The 16,616-nt window shown below is 39.0% G+C and overlaps 1 protein-coding gene across 1 annotated transcript in view; it reads right to left on the bottom strand.

Moving 5' to 3' along the window:
• Window positions 1–8,266: 8,266 nt before the first annotated feature.
• mlxip (MLX interacting protein) overlaps window positions 8,267–16,616 on the bottom strand; it is a 49,410-nt gene continuing 41,060 nt past the window's right edge. Inside the window, 4 exon segments of the mRNA XM_014161332.2 lie at window positions 8,267–11,341; window positions 12,191–12,320; window positions 15,331–15,454; window positions 16,407–16,534. Of these exon segments, the coding sequence (XP_014016807.2) occupies window positions 11,220–11,341; window positions 12,191–12,320; window positions 15,331–15,454; window positions 16,407–16,534 (504 nt within the window). The 3' untranslated portion in view covers window positions 8,267–11,219.

Raw genomic sequence — 16,616 nt, 5'->3', positions numbered from 1 at the left:
GCAACAGTTGACAGAACACATACCAGAGATCTACATTACACCACTTTCCTGTTGTGGGAAGGTACAGTGGCAAGAAACAGTATGTGAACCCTTTGGAATTACCTGGATTACTGCATAAATTGGTCATAAAATTGAGTTTTATTTTCATCTAAGTCACAACAATAGATCACCACAGTCTGCTTAAACTAATAACACACAAACAATTATACATTTTCATGTGTTTATTGAACACACCGTGTAAACATTCACAGTGCAGGGTGTAAAAAGTATGTGAACCCTTGGATTTAATAACTGGTTGATCCACCTTTGGCAGCAATAACCTCAACCAAACATTTTCTGTAGTTGTGGATCAGACTTGCAAAACGGTCAGGAGGAATTATGGACCATTCCTCTTTACAAAACTGTTTCAGTTCAGCAATATTATTGGGATGTCTGGTGTTAACTGCTCAAGGTCATGCCACAGCATCTGAAATCGGGTTGAGGTCAGGACTCCAGAAGGCATATTTTCTTCTGTTGAAGCCATTTTGTTGTTGATTTACTTCTGTGTTTTGGGTCGTTGTCCTGTTGCATCACCCACCTTCTGTTGAGCTTCAATTGGCGGACAGATAGCCTTACATTCTCCTGCAAAAGGTCTTGATAAACTTGGGAATTCATTTTTCCGTTGATGATAGCAAGCTGTCCAGGCCATGAGGCAGCAAAGCAGCCCCAAACCATGATGCTGCCTCCACCATACTTTACAGTTGGGGTGAGGTTTTGATGTTGGTGTGCTGTGCCTTTTTTTCTCCGCACATAGTGTTGTGTGTTCCTACAAAACAGCTCAACTTTAGTTTCATTTGTCCACAGAATATTTTGCCAGAAGCGCTGTGGAACATCCAGGTGCACTTTTGCAAACTTCAGACATGCAATGTTTTTTTTGGACAGCAGTGGCTTCTTCCGTGGTGTCCTCCCGTTAACACCGTTATTGTTTAGTGTTTTACGTATCGTAGACTCGTCAACAGAGATGTTAGCATGTTCCAGAGATCTCTGTAAGTCTTTAGCTGACACTCTAGGATTCTTATTCACCTCATTTAGCATTCTGCGCTGTGCTCTTGCAGTCATCTTTGCAGGACGGCCACTCCTAGGGAGAGTAGCAACAGTGCTGAACTTTCTCCATTTATAGACAATTTGTCTTACTGTGGACTGATGAACATCAAGTCTTTTAGAGATACTTTTGTAACCCTTTCCAGCTTCATGCAAATTGACAATTCTTAATCTTAGGTCTTCTGAGATCTCTTTTGTTTGAGTCATGGCTCACATCAGGCAATGCTTCTTGTGAATAGCAAACTCAAATATTGTGAGTGTTTTTTTATAGGGCAGGGCAGCTCTAACCAACATCTCCAATCTCGTCTTATTGATTGGACTCCAGGTTAGCTGACTCCTGACTCCAATCAGCTTTTGGAGAAGTCATTAGCCTAGGGGTTCACATACTTTTTCTAAACTACATTGTGAATATTTAAATGATGTATTCAATATAGACAAGACAAATACAATAATTTGTGTGTTATTAGTTTAAGCACACTGTGTTTGCCTATTGTTGTGACTTAGATGAAGATCAGATAAAATTGTATTACCAATTTATGCAGAAATCCAGGTAATTCCAAAGGGTTCACATACTTTTTCTTGCCACTGTACACTGAACTATTAAATGAAGTTCCTTTGGCACATACACAGATGGTCTAAAGATATATACATTGTCTTCAAAAAGTATTCACACCCCTTGAATTTGTCCACATTTTGTTGTGTTACAAAAATGTATTTAATTGTAATTTTCTTGTCAAAGATCTACACAAAATACTCCGTAATGTCAAAGTGGAAGAAAAATTCTAACATTTAAAAAAATTTAAGGGAAAATAAAACACTAATTGATTAGACAAGTAACCCAGAGTCAATACATTTTTTTGAATCACCTTAGGCAGTGATTACAGCTGTGAGTCTTTCAGGGTAAATCTAAGAGCTTTGTATGCCTGGATTGTATAATATTTGCCATTTATTCTTCAAAAAAATTCTTCAAGTATATCGTTGGTTGTTATTTATTGCTAGACAGCCATTTTCAAGTCTTGCCATAGATTTTCAAGCTGATTTAAGTCAAAACTGTAACTGGGCCACTCAGGAATATTCAATGGTAAGCAACTCCGGTGTATATTTGGCCTTGTGTTTTAGGTTATTGTCCTGCTGAAAGCTGAATTTGGCTCCCAGTGTCTGTTGGAAAACAAACTGAACAAAGTTTCTCTAGGATTTCGCCTGTGCTTAACTATATTCCATTTATTTTTATCCTGAAAAACTCCCTAGTCCTTGCCTCTGACAAGCATACCCATAACATGATGCAGCCACCACCATGCTTAAAAATATGAAGAGTGATACTCAGTGATGTGTTGTATTTGCCCCAGACATAACGTTGTATTACTTTAATGCCTTATTGCAAACAGGATGCCTGTTTTTGAATATTTTTTATTGTATACAGGCTTTCTCTTTTCACTCTGTCATATATGTTAGTATGGTGGAGTAACTACAATGTTGTTGATCCATCCTCAGTTATCTCCAATCACAGCCATTAAACTCTGTAACTGTTTTAAAATCACCATTGGCCTCATGGGGAAATCCCTGAGAAGCTGTATCTCTGTACTGACTGGGTGTATTGATACACCATCCAAAGTGTAATTACTAACTTCACCATGCTTATAGGGAGCATGGTCTGCTTATGTTAAAAAAAAAAATCTACCAATAGGTGCCCTTTGTGACCCATTGGAAAACCCTTGTCGTTGTGGTTGAAATTCACTGCTCGCCTGAGGGACCTTATAGATAATTGTATGTGTGGGGTACAGAGATGGAGTAGTCATTTAAAAATCAAGCACATTTTGACTCCTGAATTTATTTAGGCTTGCCATAATATGTTTTCAACCGTTTTGTTGACTCAATACATTTCAGCTTTTCACTTGTAAACATTTCTAAAAACATCATTCCACTTTGACATTATGGGGTATTGTGTGTAGATCAGTCACACAACATTTTAATTTGATCTATTTTAAATTCAGACTGTAACACAACAAAATGTGGAAAAGGTCAAGGGGTGTGAATACTTTCTGAAGGCACTAAGTGTTCCATGTTAATGTTATCACCTGGACTTGTGACTAATGGGGAAATTAAACCTTGAAGGATTTTTTTTACAGAATGTGCAAGATCACATCTCATATTGCACTTTTTCTGTGAGCGGTTTTATTCTAAATTGCCTTCTATTTCTCATATTCTAGTGGACATGGATGCAATGCATTATTTCTAATACATGCAAAGTTATTACTATTCAACCATGCTCATTGGTTTGATCACCTGATTCATCAACATCACATTTGCAATGATTATGGAGGAAAGTAGTAACCTAGTGACACCTTCCACTTGCAAACCAAAGTCTGCTGGTAAACACTAGGCTGCGGTAGGAAAAATTACTACAAGATTGTTTAGTAGATTATGGGATTGGAGTCAGAAACTAAAAAATTCCATGTAGGTACATTTCCATGTTTGAAATAGAAATTAGGCTCATTAATTCAAAAACTGTCAGACATCACTAGACAAGCACTCATTAACACATCTTCAGAAACTTGTGCCATGGATCTCACTCGAGGTAAGACACTTAACACCACAGTCACCTACATAATATAGTTGCCGCAAACAAAATGTTTATTTTTTTTATTTTAACAAAGAATAAAAACAAACAAATCTAAGAGAGTATTCATGGGCAATTCATAGACTTTACAAAATATCTCTAAAATCCTGATTTGGTAGGATATGTGGAAGTGGATTCAGATACATTTTTATTTCATTAAAATGGACAAGCCATGCAGAGTGACATCAAATGTTCACCCGTTTGTAGTAGTCAGTCAAATCTATTCCAAAAAAGGAATGCATTAGGATTTTCATAGTTATTTGATTTACCTCATTGTTGAACTGCTATCTCTCTATGTGAGTTCTGTTTAGGACTACCAATATCTTTCATTGCAACATTGTTGATCGTCAGCACTGCCTCAAGGTCAATGGGCCAAATTCAAACTCTGAACTGGCTTGCATCTCAAACACAATACCTGCTTAAAGAATATGTAAGTAGTGGACATCAAATGTTATTTGTCACATGCGCTGAATACAACATGTGTAGGTAGACCTTACTGGGAAATGCTTACTTACAAGCCCTTAACCAACAATGCAGTTCAAGAAATATGAACAATGGACATGGTTATTATATTGTGTAAAAGTGAAATAATGGAAAAAGAGCTTAGGCCTATACATAATATTTGGTAAAATGATTAGACAAGAAAGAAAACATAAGCTCTGAAAAAGAAAGACTGTAAAATGGTGCTTTAATCCTAAATGTATCTTCTCATTAGGTTAACAACAATTTCAAGGGAGAAGACCCACAACTAAATTTGACCATTACAGACATAATTCTGCATGTGACGAGTGTCTCTGCCGTTAGATCCTCCTGTGCCATCGATGGATACCTTCAACAACTGAAACAAATGATTCAGCGAGATGATTTGACTGGCGACTCAGAGAGATTCATATCTCAGACTGAAGTCATCAGGAGCCAGTTCATAGCAGCCATGGATAATCAAAACTGTGTGAAACTAGATCTGGAGAAGCCAGGGGACAGTTCATACATGAGGAAATTAATGGGTTACAAAATCCTTGATAACGTCTACAAGTGGCTGAAGGGATACATACTAGCAAAACACAACAAGCGTCCTTAGACTAGTCTTGTTCTTTGGAGGATAAATGATAAACTTGATATATTTATTCATTTCAATCTATTTATTAATTAATATGTGTATTACTTTTTCACTTGTTTACATAGCATATTTATTTATTTGTTTATGAACCTATAGTAAATTATGCTGTTCAGTTGACCTACCTGCGCTCCATACATAAAAGGTCCTGTTAAGTGCACAGGGGAGCAGCGGCTGCATAAGGTTTTCCCGAAAGTTTTTGATTAAAACTCATTTTAAAACCCATAGTCCCATTTGTTCACAAACCATTTGACTGTCATGCTGCTCTTGTATGATTTTGTGTGCAAAATAAATACGTTTTCTTTTATTCAAAGAAAAGGCCATACGTGTTCCCAATTTAATAATTTTGTATCTGAAGGATGGAATTAATTAAAGGAAAAACACATTATAGATAGCCATAGGTTTTCACATTTTAGAAAAATGAAATATGATCAACATAAGCCAGATACAGGTTGACTAGGGTAGGCCATCATTGTAAATAAGAATTTGTTCTTAACTGACTTGCCTAGTTAAATAAAACATTTAAATAGGCTAGAACAAGTTCAAAAACGTATTAGCACAATGTGATCCAGATATGAATGTGAAGGTAAGGGTTGTTTAGGGTTATGCAATAATGTTGAAAAAGTAGTATGACTTCATATTGTCCAGGACATCTTAGACGAAAATGCATAGTTTGAATTCTGAACATATCAGTTCTACTGGTCGTGAAAACTGGAACCACATTAGTGAAATATTGCAAAATAGTCCTGTATATGCCAGGATAATTGCACAATAGTTTGTATACTCAAGTACCAGCAACAATGTGAATATCTCTTTCCATACCTCCCAGTCTATTTAATGGGAATGTATTAATTTATTAATATATATATTTATTTGCATTTCCTCAATTTGCATTCTGGGATGTGAATTAGGTTTATTCACAGTACTTTTAAGGATATAGTCCTTCCATTGACATACTTCCTAGACTTGTGACATGTGCCGTCGGGAATTTAAGAAAGTAGGATTTTGAGGTTACCCAAAACACTGTACACAACAAAAACACAAACCATGTAGGAAAAAAAGTATTTTCTTTACTTCATAGAGCAAGAAAGAAAATATTTACAACACTTACTTATCTCAGAGGGAACAAACATAGATGAGAACTTCTCCCCCGATTGCTCAGTTTGGCCGGGCGGCCAGCTCTTGAAAGAGTCTCGGTGGTTCCAAACATATTCCATTTAAGAATGATGGAGGCCACTGTGTTCTTGGGGACCTTCAATGCTGCAGAATGATGGAGGCCACTGTGCTCTTGGGGACCTTCAATGCTGCAGACATTTTGTGGTACCCTTCCCCAGATCTGTGCCTCAACACAATCCTGTCTCGGAGCTCTATGGACAATTACTTGGTTGTTGCTCTGACATGCACTGTCAACTGTGGGACCTTACTACCAGTAGACAGGCGTGCGCCTTTCCAAATCATATCCAATTAATTGAATTTACCACAGGTGGTCTCAAATCAATTTGTAGAAACATCTCAAGGATGATCAATGGAAACAGGAGGCACCTGAGAGAGTGCGTCTCATAGCAAAGGATCTTAACACTTATGTAAATAAAGTATTTATGTTTTTTATTTTTAATAAATATGCAAACATTTCTAAAAACCTGTTTTTGCTTTGTCATTATGGGGTATTGTCTGTAGATTGCTGAGGATTCTTTATTTTTTTTAATCCATTTTAGAATAAGGTTGTAATGCAACAAAATGTTGAAAAAGTCAAGGGGTCTGAATGCTCTCCGAAGGCACTGTATATATATTCCATAAATGATCACTCAACCTTTGCCCTTATGAAATTATTCACCATCACTGATATTTCTCCACAGGGTCATATTCTGTGTGTGAGAAAAAATCTGTGTGTGAGATTTGAGTTTTCAGAAACCCTGTGCCAAATATGGTATTCCTACGACTACATTTTGAATCAGGCCAGCCCCAACATCTGGTGAATAGTCAGGCAAGCCCCAACATCTGGTGAATAGTCAGACAAGCCCCAACATCTGGTGAATAGTCAGGCAAGCCCCAACATCTGGTGAATAGTCAGGCAAGCCCCAACATCTGGTGAATAGTCAGACAAGCCCCAACATCTGGTGAATAGTCAGGCAAGCCCCAACATCTGGTGAATAGTCAGGCAAGCCCCAACATCTGGTGAATAGTCAGGCAAGCCCCAACATCTGGTGAATAGTCAGGCAAGCCCCAACATCTGGTGAATAGTCAGGCAAGCCCCAACAGCTGGTGAATAGTCAGACAAGCCCCAACATCTGGTGAATAGTCAGGCAAGCCCCAACATCTGTCACTCAAGTTGATCAAATTACACATCTCATTTACTCTCAATAGTAGTGATTACTCACACAACAAAAAATGACAATAAAGCAATTTCAATATGCATTTTCGAAAGAAAGAGGAAAGAAAGCATATTGGATGATCTTTATCTCAACCTGCACATTTATAAGCAAAGGCCTTTGCCACTTTGACCAGATCTACGCAGCTATTTGACATGGGACTCTGTGGTGGTGAGAACTGAAAGTTTATTTTTAACACTGTGTTTTGCTTGAGAGGAATTTATATATTGGAGACACTCAGTAAAGATGTAATCTGCAGTCTCTTAGACAAAACATTGCACAATATTGTTTGATCTTATAGTGAAGATAACATGGGTGGTGTAAGTGACTATAGTAGAAATATTCATGGTCTTTTAAGGACCAATAGCATTTTGATGATAAACTTACAGGTCAGATATGGGTTGTGTTGGGGACTAACTTGAGCGCTCTCTTTCAGTGTTTTACCTGTTCCTGTGCCTTACTTCACAATTAGCAGCCTTCCAATGGACACAGATGGCAACATACATGATGTTGCATCATGGACAAAAAGAGTTGGACTACTTGGTATGTTTAGGAGCCTTTTCCTGAGTGTTAAAGGTTAAAGAAACTAAAACTCTATAAAGAAGAGCAAACAACATTAGCACTGATTAACTGTAAATCATTGCCTTCATCATAAATGCAATCAATGATGATTATATTGACACTGTAGAGCCTTTTAACAGTAGAAACTGACTTCGAATTCCCTTTCATATTCCACTAGAACCAGCCCGGGATTCTTCCCCCCCTTACTGGGCCCAACCAGGTGGGCTGGATCCAGGAGCCGAAGATGAACGAGAAGCTCACCGGAAAACATCTTTCTGCCTTTCTTTGTTATATGAGTGAAGCTGCCAAACTGAACATGGAAAAGAGGGTGATCAATGGACTCAATGAGACCTGTCAACATATCAAAGACCTGAAATCCTGGATGTGCAACCACCAAGATTGCCAAGAAGTGTGCCAACTCCCTTTTGATGTGAACGACCACTACGAAACTCTTATGTTTGTGAAGAGGCTTCTCACCCTCTACACACAATGGTTGATTAAAGGAACAGAGTAATATACAATATGACTAATTGAAGTCTAGCTTTATTAATAATTAATATATTTATGACAACATTTATTTATTCATCAGTGTACTGATCAGTGTCTTATCAATTGAACACACTTATTTGGTTCCGGGTCACATTGAAAATACTGTTTTTTTGTCAAAGAATTGGCTGTATCATTATGTTACCAATTGTTGGAAATGCCATGTATTGTAGCTGATGCACATTAAGTAACTATGTTCCATTCATTAAAAATGTTTCCGGAAATTGTAACGTTTGACATACTTCCTAGACTTGTGATGTGCCGTCGGGAACGTAAGAAAGTAGGATATTGAGGTTACCCAAAACACATGAAAAATTAAAAAACCATGTAGGAAAAAAAACGATTTTCTTTACTACAAGAAAGAAAATATTTCCAACACTAACTTCTCAGAGGGAACAAACAGACAAGGACTTCCAAAAAGTCATCTCAGAAATGAAACCTTCCTTAAACAAAATTGTTAATACTTGTTTTATAACTTAAACCATGTCATGATTCTTGACAGAGGAATATTTCACACATAGTAACTGCTTTGCAAAAAAAAAAAGTTAAAATCATCATGACATCCTCATGCTCTTGCCCTTTGTGTATTTGCATAGCTCCAATTCCCTTTGAATGGAACAGAAACAAAACGTTTGATCTGAATGACGTCAGATGAATGTTAGTTGTGATTAGCCCTAATGCTGTCTGATGTGGACAATAATGGGCATGTGGGGCTCAGAATCTTGATCTGTAACAATAATATAGTCCCCAGTCATCGGGTAAAGGGGACTCCACTCAGAAAGTAGCAAAGGGTGCAAACATTAAGTGATCACAGTTAAGACATGTACTAAGGCCTCAAAAAGCACACTATAAAACCCCCATAAAATAATATACATTCATGAAATAAACATAACCAATGCTGCTAGATTTGACATCATTCAAAGTAAACTGTTGGTGTGCATCAAGTAATAAATACAGAAAAATCATTAGACTGCCTGAGGAGAGTTAACACAAAATGTGCTAAGACATATAACAAACAAAAAATGAAAGACAAAATATCACACTGCAACAGTAATACAGTATCCATGCATGTACTGTTCTGGAGTGCATTTGTCATAAAGGACTAGTCTCTCTAGACAGATGGGATGACTCCCACAATGTGACAACGTAGGTTGGTGTTTCCAAGACTAATAAAGGAGAGGGGCGTAAAATGTATGTTTCTATATACATTTCAATATGGCCTATAAAAGTTGAACTGCATCTTCGACAAATAAGATCTGAATTAGGAGAGACCTGCATCTTTGAGAGGCTAGCATAACGGCGTCATAAGCATGACTCGATTATGAGAAACAAAAATAGAACATACGCTATGTAACCTGTATGCTTATAGCTGACGCTTGTCTTCAGCTTAAAGTATCTTAAATGTGTTTGTTTGGTTAAAGGGTACAGCATAAACACTCACCAGCGCCTCTCTTAGCGGAACAAGAAAATAGCAACATTCACCTCAATGTTTGAATGCTTCTATAACACAACGTTTCTTTGTTTAATTGACTGAATGGAAGATAGGCTGCAGCGTATGATGTTAAATGTACAGTGTGTGTAGTGTGTGCCCCAAGTGCTTCGCATCGGTCATCGGACCACTCAGGGTCCATTCCGTAAAACTGCATTTTCCTTAAGTGAAAGGTGAATACTTTTCCATGGATAGCCCTGGGCTTAACATTATCTGAGGATATTAGAGACTTCTGGTATGATTTGAACAGTCCAACCCCCCAAGAAAAGGGTAGAAAACCCAGGACGTCTGTCCACAAAGGACTGGTACACCCTCCCTCCCTCTTGCTGCATGGACAGAAGAAAACTGTGCAAGAGTTTGAGACCCCACCAGATGCATATGAGCTGAATGATGAGAATGAAAGACCAGTAGCAAATAGTTACTGTTGAAGGCCTTCATGGTACTCAAAGCATACTGCCAATCAATGCTAAGCTTTTGGTTTGTTTTATAGGCTTTTTGATGGCAAGCTCAGTGCATCCACACTCATCGTCATACAACAGAGTAAACAACAGAAACAACTGAATCTCACTCCTTCAAGAGATATTTCCCTTTTAAGACAGTTCATAGGCCATCTTACACCTTAAATAATTTAAGAGCTGAATAAAAACAAAAAGATAAAACAAAAATGAGCAGGTATGCTAAATGGTTGAAGCGCCATGTTATTTGCCTGCTGAAGTGAGCCTGAAAAAAAGCTGGGACTTCCCCCATCAGATGTGTTGAAGGTTACATTAACAAAGAGCAACAAGGGCAGCAGGTCGCCAGTAACTGGAAAGGTCGCTCGATCGAGTTCCTGAGCCAACAAGGTGAAAAAAATCTGAGCAAGGCACGTAATCCTAATTGCTCCAGGGTCGCCTTTTACAATGGCTGAACATGGCCATGACCCCACTCTCCGAGGGTGTCCCAGGGGGAGTTGGGATATGCAAAAAACACAATTCCAATTCACACATGCATATAATACACACTTGTACATGTGTGAAATAGGATAAATATAAGCACCCACATTATTGCTGTGTTCAAAAGATGCTGTAAAGTTGTTCTATGGGTTGTGTGTATCAATCCTCCAAAGTAATGCACCGAGCCTGGGTTGTCGACAGCAAAGCCCAGTGGATGTGTAGGAATGATAGGTCAGTGAGCTGGATAAGGTCATGTATAAAAAGACCCTAAACATCATGTCCTGTTCTGAATGGTAATGGATAGGGTGGAAGACAGAGTAACCTCGTTGGATTACCTTTAAGGCAAACTAGTGCTGGTGCTTTTCCATACTATTGTTTCAAGGTGTTTTTCAATCTGGGGAGGTTAGAGGAGTTTGTGGTAGGGGCCCTCAGTGGGGGGCTCTACTAGAGGGTACTATGACCATGCCTTCTATCTGAACCCTTCTTCACACCCTCAGCGGAGAGGAAGCGGCTAGGAGTCTGCAGAGTGCCTGTGGGTGTTGGTGACAGCCTGGGTGGCTTCCTCAGGCAGCAGGTTAGGGTCAGTAAGGACAGATGTGCTTGTGCTGAGCTGCCGGAGAGTGCTTAGGACCACTGGACAACAGAAAGACCAATCAGCTATACATTCATCAGAGTTGACATTTTGTGTGACAACAAGTTACACAAAACAAGGTTGAATTTTAAATATTTCTCTCCATAAAATGATGTGAGAAAGTTAGAGGCATAAATATCATACCCCTCCACAGACGGTCATGTGCTAGCTGTCTAATCTGTGTTTTATAAAATGTGCAATAACCATAACAATATGCATTTATATAAGGAATGAAACAAAGATGAAGACAAGGAGCTAGCATGCCTCAGTAGGGCTTCAGATTGTGGAGCTGACTCTTCAGGACCCTACGTCCTGCAGCATGCTAACCAGACAGTAGTAATATAACCTAGTGAACTGAACGGTCTCCAGCGAAGTTAATCTCTGACGTCAACATCCCTCCCTCATATCATGAGATCGCTCCTCTTTGAGCGCAGGAGACAAAGGTTGGCCAAGACACTGAATGTGTTTTTTCTTCTAAATAAATTACAGGAAAAGATTGTGGGTGATAAGAGGTTGACAGATCATGACACACCATGACGCCAATCTTTCCTTAGAAAGCAATGGGGGTGGAATGGATTTTTATACATTCTAAAGAAATAGGTATAGCATAACGTCACACATGCAATCTAACACCTACAGAAAGACAGTCATTCAAGTAAAAATCATAGTGAAATGCCATAATGGAATCATTAGCCACTCTCCTACTCTGACACAGCTACCATTTAATTAAAAATAAAGTGTGTGTGTGTGTGTGTGTGTGTGTGTGTGTGTGTGTGTGTGTGTGTGTGTGTGTGTGTGTGTGTGTGTGTGAGAGAGAGAGAGATTTGGGGTGCTGCGTGGGGTTTACTTACTTGGCCTCAGCACAGGCAGGGAGCAGTGACAGTCCAGCCATTGCAGTGTGGTCTCGCACAGCTCCCCTTTGCTTGTGGTGGAGACCATCCCATTGAATGACTCAAACAGGGGCTTAATGATGATGCTGAACTAAGGATGGTGGGTCAAGGGTCAAACACACTATTGAGAAAACAGATCTGAATTTGCATCCTATTCCTTTCTCACACTGACAAACAAGACAGATATACTCAGATGGCTCATGGAACAACAGTCCTTCAGTTAAGTCCAAAAGTATTTGGATAGTGACATGTTGTTGTTTTGGTTCTGTACTCCAGCACTTTGTATTTGAAATGATACAATGACTATGAGGTTAAAGTGCAGACTGTCAGCTTTAATTTGAGTGTATTCTCATTCATATCGGAAATTACAGTACTTTGTACATAGTCCTCCCCATATTAGGGAACCAAAAGTATTTACACAAATTGACTTATATGAGTATTAAAGTAGTCAAAAGTGTCGTATTTGGTCCCATATTCCTATCGTGTGACTACAAACTTGTTGGATCCACTTGCAGTTTGTTTTGGTTTCAGATTATTTTGTGCCCTTATAGAAATGAACGGTAAATAATGTATTGTGTCATTTTGGATTCACTTACAGTGTAAATAAAACATAGAATATGTTTCTAAATACTTCTACATTAATGTGGGTGCTAGCATGATAACCATGAATGAATCATGAATAGTGATGAGTGAGAAGTTAGAGGCATAAAATTCATACCCCTCCAAAAATGCTAACCTCCCCTGTTATTGGTAATGGTGAGAGGTTAGCATGTCTTGGGGGTATGATATAAAATGCTAACCTCCCCTGTTATTGGTAATGGTGAGAGGTTAGCATGTCTTGGGGGTATGATATAAAATGCTAACCTCCCCTGTTATTGGTAATGGTGAGAGGTTAGCATGTCTTGGGGGTATGATATAAAATGCTAACCTCCCCTGTTATTGGTAATGGTGAGAGGTTAGCATGTCTTGGGGGTATGATATAAAATGCTAACCTCCCCTGTTATTGGTAATGGTGAGAGGTTAGCATGTCTTAGGGGTATGATCTTTGTGCCTCAAACTTAGTCACTCATCATTATTCACAACTCATTCAGGATAATCCATAATAATGGTAGCAATCACAAGTGTTCAGAAACTAGGGCCTCCCGAGTGGCGCAGAGGTCTAGGGCACCGCATCGACTCCAAAATGACACCTCATTTACCATTTGTTTCTAATGGGCCAAAATAATCTGAAACACAACCAAAACAAAGTACAAATGCATCCAAAAAGTTTATCAAGCTTGATGTAGTCATTGTGTGGTAGGAATATGGGATCAAATACTAAACTTTTGACTACGTAAATACATACAGAGCATTCGGAAAGTATTCAGACCCCTTGACATTTTCCACATTTCGTTACGTTACAGCCTTAATCTCTAAAAATTGATTAAATTGTTTTTGACCCTCAATCTACACACAATACCCCATAATTACAAAGCAAAAACAGGTCTAGACATTTTTGCAAATGTATATTTAAAAACAAATCAAATATCATATTTACATAATTATTCAGACCCTTTACTCAGTACTTTGTTGAATCACCTTTGGCAGCAATTACAGTCTCGAGTCCTCTTGGGTATGACGCTACAAGCTTGGCACACCTGTATTTGGGGAGTTTCTCACATTCTTCTCAAGCTCTGTCAGGTTGGATGGCTGCACAGCTATTTCCAGGTCTCTCCAGACATGTTCGGTCGGGTTGAAGTCCGGGCTCTGGCTGGGCCACGCAAGGACATTCAGAGACTTGTCCCATAGCCACTCCTGCGTGGTCTTGGCTGTGTGCTTACTGTCGTTGTCCTGTTGGAAGATAAACCTTCGCCCCAGTCGGAGGTCCTGAGCGCTGTGGAGCAGGTTATTATCAAGGATCTTTGTACTTTGCTCCGTTCATCTTTCCCTCGATCCTGACTAGTCTCCCAGTCCCTGCTGCTGAAAAACATCCCCACAGCATGATGCTGCCACCATCATGCTTTACTGTAGGGATGGCGCCAGGTTTCCTCCAGACGTGACACTTGGCATTCAGGCCAAAGAGTTCAACCTTTGTTTCATCAGATCAGAGAATCTTGTTTCTCATGGTCTGAGAGTCTTTAAGTGGATTTTGGCAAACTCCAAGTGGGCTGTCATGTGCCTTTTACTGAGGAGTGGCTTCCGTCTGGACACTCTACCATAAAGGCCTGATTAGTGGATGGCTTCAGAGATGGTTGTCCTTCTGGAAGCTTCTCCCATCTCCACAGGGGAACTCTAGAGCTCTGTCAGAGTGACCATCGGGTTCTTGGTCACCTCCCTGACCAAGGCCCTTCTCCCCTGATTGTTCAGCTCTAGGAAGAGTCTTTGTGGTTCCGAACTTCTTCCATTTAAGAATGGAGGCCACTGTGTTCTTGGGGATCTTCAATGCTGCAGAAATGTTTTGGTACCCTTTCCCAGACCTGTGCCTCGACACAATCCTGTCTCAGAGCTCTACGAACAATTCCTTAAACCTCATGGCTTGATTTTTGCTCTGACATGCACTGCCAACTGTGGGACCTTATATAGACAGGTGTGTGCCTTTCTAAATCATGTCCAATCAATTGAATTTCCCACAGGTGGACTCCAATCAAGTTGTAGAAACAGGATGCACCTGAGCTAAATTTCAAGTCTCATAGCAAAGGGTCTGAATAATTATGTAAATAAGGTATTTCTGTCTTATTTTAATACATTTGCAAAAATGTCTAAAAACCTGTTTTATCTTTGTCATTATGGGGTATTGTGTGTAGATTGATGAGGATTTGTATTAATTTAAACAATTTTAGAATAAGGCTGTAACGTAACAAATGTGGGAAAAGTAAAGGGGTCTGAATACTTTCCAAAGGCACTGTACTCTACACTCGTAACCTTTCACAAGTCTGAAACCTGAGGTTAGGGTGCTTTCCAACAGTCAGAAACGGTGGCTCTTCTTTGCTGATATAGTGCATCTTATCTAGCCATCTGGTCTAAATAAAATGAACCAGCATAATATTAAAAGTAGCCTGATTGAATCTTATATTATTATGACAAAGTTATGTTCAATGTCAAGGATAAGGGTAAAAGGATACAATCCAAAACTTCCAGTTCTGAAGTGTGCGGCTCTTCACATACTCATCAAACTTCTCCCGCATGTGGTCGAAGCGGTGGCGTGTGATAGGCACTCCCGTAGCAGGCAGCTGCTCCTGACACACACTGTGGCACAGCAATAACGTACAGATCAGATTACTATGTAATGTATCTGACACATGGTATCATCACATATGGTAGGGTGTACATCCACTCTGCCCAGATGCACTTTGGTGATGAAACTTTATTTCCTTATGTTATAAAATACATTTTACAGAGACAAAAAGTATTATTGATGTTCTGAATCCTTCAGTGGGGTCTTTAACATATTATTAACAGTATATACAAAAAATCCGATTTTGCAACCTAATACATCCAATAACAAGCCATGAACTCTTGACAAAGCTGTGCAGGTTTCTCTGAACAACGTGAGGATTTTAAATTTTGTGGTCGTTCTTCAAAGTTGTTTCCACAGGTCGCAAAAAACGAAATTAAATATAAAGACTTTGAAAATAAAAAAAACTTGGTATACATTCAGTGCTCCGTTGACATTTCACAGAGACACGCTTGTTTTGTGAGAAATCTTTGAGAAATAACAGGAATTTAGAATAAATAGGAAAAGCTTATACTAAAATATGAAAATACTACGTCTCAAAATCAATATCTATTTTACCTCTATATTGTTTTATGTCCTGCGGATTCAAGAAGAAAGATGAGCTCAATGGGAAAGTAGCTTGCCAGGTAGCCAGTAGGTTTAATTCATGCACGCGATGCAATTTTCTAGATTTTTACCACTATTTTTCTCTGGCTTCCATTAATTTATTCACCCTAATTTTGGCCATCCTGCAAGGGTACACACTCCAATAACTTTTGAATGGATTATAATAAGAGACATGGGGTTTGGACCATTGGCTTTCTTAGAGGACTATATATACAATTAACATATTTTTGCCATTGGTCAAAAGATGCGTTTTTGATTGGACACCCTACATGTGGCTGTGTACCAATAATGAAACTGTTTCATGAACTCGTCTCCTCAGAGGAGAGTAATAACAGATAACAGTGGGGCAGTACGTACTTTATGGAGGCATTGATCTCCTCAATCTCCTCCCGTAGCCTCTTGGTCTCTTCCTGCATCTGCTGCCTCTCCTGCTGCAGCTTCGCAATGTAGTCAACGGTCTTCTGCAGCGTGCCAGCATTACTGATCTGGTATTAAACACAACAAGAATGGGTGGCAATATTGGGAAGGTCATGTAGAAAATAAATATATATTTTTTTTTTTAATAGT

The sequence above is a fragment of the Salmo salar genome, chromosome ssa20 (assembly GCF_905237065.1).
Source record: "Salmo salar chromosome ssa20, Ssal_v3.1, whole genome shotgun sequence".
Classification (NCBI taxonomy): domain Eukaryota; kingdom Metazoa; phylum Chordata; class Actinopteri; order Salmoniformes; family Salmonidae; genus Salmo; species Salmo salar.
Note: the sequence above shows the minus strand (reverse complement) of the source record. Positions and strands in the feature narration are given on the sequence as shown.